General features: G+C 50.7%; 1 protein-coding gene across 1 annotated transcript; it reads right to left on the bottom strand.

The window, feature by feature from the left end:
* Nucleotides 1-1,798: 1,798 nt before the first annotated feature.
* Nucleotides 1,799-3,766, bottom strand: LOC140908853 (uncharacterized). Its single transcript, XM_073336758.1, has 2 exons — nucleotides 2,896-3,766; nucleotides 1,799-2,319 (listed from the first exon to the last, which is right to left on the bottom strand). The coding sequence occupies exons 1-2, from the start codon at nucleotides 3,476-3,478 to the stop codon at nucleotides 1,799-1,801; spliced, it is 1,104 nt and encodes a 367-aa protein (XP_073192859.1). The 5' UTR covers nucleotides 3,479-3,766.
* Between the last annotated feature and the right edge of the window lie 860 nt (nucleotides 3,767-4,626).

Here is a 4,626-nt window from a genome sequence, read left to right on the forward strand (position 1 = left end):
ATCAGAGGCCAGGCTAACCTCCTTGTTCCAATAACAACGATAACTTTGGTGCACCATTTCTTATTGGAACCCTCCGTGCAGTCCTGCCTGAAATACTCCTTGATGTACAGGCACACCCTTTGTTGATTTTAGCTCCCTGAAGCCAACCCTGTAAGCCGTGTCGTCAGTCGCCCCTCCCTCCGTCAGAGCAATGGCAGACAATCGTTCCGCGCCTTCTTTCTGTGCGGACGCCATACCAAGGCAAGCATGGAGGCCACTGAGCTCATTTTGGCAATTAGGAGCACATCAACCACCACACGCATTATCCAGCAGTATATGCAGCACCAGAACATGGCAACGCGATACCGGGCGAGGAGGCGACGTCAGCGCGGTCCCTTGAGTGATCAGGACATGGACACAGATTTCTCTGAAAGCATGGGCCCTGCCAATGCATGCATCATGGTGCTAATGGGGCAGGTTCATGCTGTGGAACGCCGATTCTGGGCTCGGGAAACAAGCACAGACTGGTGGGACCGCATAGTGTTGCAGGTCTGGGACGATTCCCAGTGGCTGCGAAACTTTCGCATGCGTAAGGGCACTTTCATGGAACTTTGTGACTTGCTTTCCCCTGCCCTGAAGCGCATGAATACCAGGATGAGAGCAGCCCTCACAGTTGAGAAGCGAGTGGCGATAGCCCTGTGGAAGCTTGCAACGCCAGACAGCTACCGGTCAGTTGGGAATCAATTTGGAGTGGGCAAATCTACTGTGGGGGCTGCTGTGATGCAAGTAGCTCACGCAATCAAAGATCTGCTGATATCAAGGGTAGTGACCCTGGGAAATGTGCAGGTCATAGTGGATGGCTTTGCTGCAATGGGATTCCCTAACTGTGGTGGGGCTATAGACGGAACCCATATCCCTATCTTGGCACCAGAGCACCAAGCCGCTGAGTACATAAACCGCAAGGGGTACTTTTCGATAGTGCTGCAAGCTCTGGTGGATCACAAGGGACGTTTCACCAACATCAACGTGGGATGGCCGGGAAAGGTGCATGACGCTCGCATCTTCAGGAACTCTGGTCTGTTTCAAAAGCTGCAGGAAGGGACTTTCTTCCCAGACCAGAAAATAACTGTTGGGGATGTTGAAATGCCTATATGTATCCTTGGGGACCCAGCCTACCCCTTAATGCCATGGCTCATGAAGCCGTACACAGGCAGCCTGGACAGTAGTCAGGAGCTGTTCAACTACAGGCTGAGCAAGTGCAGAATGGTGGTAGAATGTGCATTTGGACGTTTAAAGGCGTGCTGGCGCAGTTTACTGACTCGCTTAGACCTCAGCGAAACCAATATTCCCACTGTTATTACTGCTTGCTGTGTGCTCCACAATATCTGTGAGAGTAAGGGGGAGACGTTTATGGCGGGGTGGGAGATTGAGGCAAATCGCCTGGCTGCTGGTTACGCGCAGCCAGACACCAGGGCGGTTAGAAGAGCTCAGGAGGGCGCGGTACGCATCAGAGAAGCTTTGAAAACCAGTTTCATGACTGGCCAGGCTACAGTGTGAAAGTTCTGTTTGTTTCTCCTTGATGAAACCCCCCGCCCCTTGGTTCACTCTACTTCCCTGTAAGCTAACCACCGTCCCCTCCTCCCTTTAATCACCGCTTGCAGAGGCAATAAAGTCATTGCTGCTTCACAGTCATGCATTCGTTATTCATTCATCACACAAATAGGGGGATGACTACCAAGGTATCCCAGGAGGGGTGGTGGAGGAGGGAAGGAAAATGCCACACAGCACTTTAAGCACAGCACTTTAAAAGTTTACAACTTTAAAATTTATTGAATGACAGCCTTCTTTTTTTTGGGCAATCCTCTGTTGTGGAGTCGCTGGTTGGCCGGAGGCTCCCCCACCGCGTTCTTGGGCGTCTGGGTGTGGAGGCTATGGAACTTGGGGAGGAGGGCGGTTGGTTACAGAGGGGCAGCAGTGGCAGTCTGTGCTCCAGCTGCCTTTGCTGCAGCTCAACCATACACTGGAGCATTCTGGTTTGGTCCTGCAGCAGCCTCAGCATTGAATCCTGCCTCCTCTCATCACGCTGCCGCCACATTTGAGCTTCAGCCCTGTCTTCAGCCCGCCACTTACTCTCTTCAGCCCTCCACCTCTCCTCCCGGTCATTTTGTGCTTTCCTGCACTCTGACATTATTTGCCTCCACGCATTCGTCTGTGCTCTGTCAGTGTGGGAGGACAGCATTAGCTCGGAGAACATTTCATCTCGAGTGCGTTTTTTTTTCTTTCTAAGCTTCACTAGCCTCTGGGAAGGAGAAGATCCTGTGATCATTGAAACACATCCAGCTGGTGGAGAAAAAAAAAGGGACAGCTGTATTTAAAAAGACACATTTTATAAAACAGTCGCTACACTCTTTCAGGGTAAACCTTGCTGTTAACATTACATACATAGCACATGTGCTTTCGTTACAAGGTCGCATTTTGCCTCCTCCCACCGCGTGACTACCCCCTCAACCCTCCCCCCTCCCCGTGGCTAACAGCGGGGAACATTTCTGCTCAGCCACAGGCAAACAGCCCAGCAGGAATGTGTCCCTGAAGAAAAGCACCCTATTTCAACCAGGTGACCATGAATTATATCTCACTCTCCTGAGGATAACACAGAGAGAGAAAGAACGGATTTTGGTTGAATGCCAGCAAACATACACTGCAATGCTTTGTTCTACAGTGATTCCCGAGTATGTGTTACTGGCCTGGAGTGATAAAAGTGTCCTACCATGAAGGACGAAATAAGGCTGCCCTCCCCAGAAACCTTTTGCAAAGGCTTTAGGACTACATCTAGGAGAACCGCAAATGCCAGGGCAAAGTAATCCTTTCACATGCTTGCTTTTAAACCATGTATAGCATTTTAAAAGGTACACTCACCAGAGGTCCCTTCTCCGCCTGCTGGGTCCAGGAGGCAGCCTTGGGTGGGTTCGGGGGGTACTGGCTCCAGGTCTAGGGTGAGAAACAGTTCCTGGCTGTCGGGAAAACTGGTTTCTCCGCTTGCTTGCTGTGAGCTATCTACAACCTCCTCCTCCTCATCATCTTCTTCGTCCCCAAAACCTGCTTCCGTATTGCCTCCATCTCCATTGAAGGAGTCAAACAACACGGCTGGGGTAGTGGTGGCTGAACCCCCTAAAATGGCATGCAGCTCATCATAGAAGCGGCATGTTTGGGGCTCTGACCCAGAGCGGCTGTTCGCCTCTCTGGTTTTCTGGTAGGCTTGCCTCAGCTCCTTCAGTTTCACGCGGCACTGCTTCGGGTCCCTGTTATGGCCTCTGTCCTTCATGCCCTGGGAGATTTTCACAAAGGTTTTGGCATTTCGAAAACTGGAACGGAGTTCTGATAGCACGGATTCCTCTCCCCAAACAGCGATCAGATCCCGTACCTCCCGTTCGGTCCATGCTGGAGCTCTTTTGCGATTCTGGGACTCCATCATGGTCACCTGTGCTGATGAGCTCTGCATGGTCACCTGCAGCTTGCCACGCTGGCCAAACAGGAAATGAGATTCAAAAGTTCGCGGTTCTTTTCCTGTCTACCTGGCCAGTGCATCTGAGTTGAGAGTGCTGTCCAGAGTGGTCAGAATGGAGCACTCTGGGATAGCTCCCGGAGGCCAATACCATCGAATTGTGTCCACAGTACCCCAAATTCGAGCTGGGAACGTCGATTTAAGCGCTAATCCACTTGTCAGGGGTGGAGTAAGGAAATCGATTTAAAGAGCCCTTTAAGTCGAAATAAAGGGCTTCACTGTGTGGACGGGTGCAGGTTTAAATCGATTTAACATTGCTAAATTCGACCTAAAGTCCTAGTGTAGACCAGGGCTAAGAAGCCAAAGCCCTCTCTCTGACACCACACATTTACTTCCATGATTCGACAGTCCTTTCCCTTCAACAGGGAGGAATGGATGACCTACTTTGGTTTCAGAACCCAGAAAAATTGTGAATCATTTTAGTCCAGTCTGCAAGTAGCCTGTTCTGTATCCAGGTGAAGGGAAAAATCCACCCCAGGAGAAAAATGTTCCAAGGTGGAATTCCAAGTGTTACAGCACATTCCTTAAGAGAAACAAGCTTGGCATGGAGCCATTCTAGCTCCAGATCAGTGGAATCTAACACAGTATTTGACTCATCATTCCTGTCAGAGGTGGATTATGGTACTGTGGGGCCCTGGGCTTGGACAAGCGGGGGAACCCTCCCCACGCCTTCCACCTGCAGTTCCCCCCCACACTCTCCCCTGCCCACCTGGTGCTCCTGCCAGCCCTGTCCCTATCTGAGGTGCCAGAGGTAATGTTTTTTCCTTATCCTATCTCTTACACCTTCTTTCCTCCCCCTGCATGAACACACTGCATGAAAAGGTAGCTACTCCTGTTTTTTTCATTGTGAAAAATAGACATTGCCATGAAATTTCACCAATGAGCAAAATGTCCTGGCTGAAAATCGTCATTTTTTGGAATGGAGACATTGTTTGCAGGACATTTGGTGAAGAAACCATTCCTTACTTACACAAGCAATAAGGCTGAGGCCCTGGTCTGTGCCACCAGGAAGTAGGGTTGCCAGGCATCCGGTTTTCTACCGGAAAGCCCAGTCGAAAAAGGACCCTGGTGGCTCCGGTCACCAC

The sequence above is a fragment of the Lepidochelys kempii genome, chromosome 3 (genome assembly GCF_965140265.1).
Source record: "Lepidochelys kempii isolate rLepKem1 chromosome 3, rLepKem1.hap2, whole genome shotgun sequence".
NCBI lineage: Eukaryota > Metazoa > Chordata > Testudines > Cheloniidae > Lepidochelys > Lepidochelys kempii.

Bases quoted from the DNA above. Each gene is read 5' to 3' on its own strand.
- LOC140908853 (XM_073336758.1), bottom strand. From the start codon at position 3,478: ATGCAGAGCTCATCAGCACAGGTGACCATGATGGAGTCCCAGAATCGC. The intron at 2,320-2,895 runs GTGAGTGTACCT...TTTCTCCACCAG, and splicing joins AGGCGGAGAAGGGACCTCTG to CTGGATGTGTTTCAATGATC.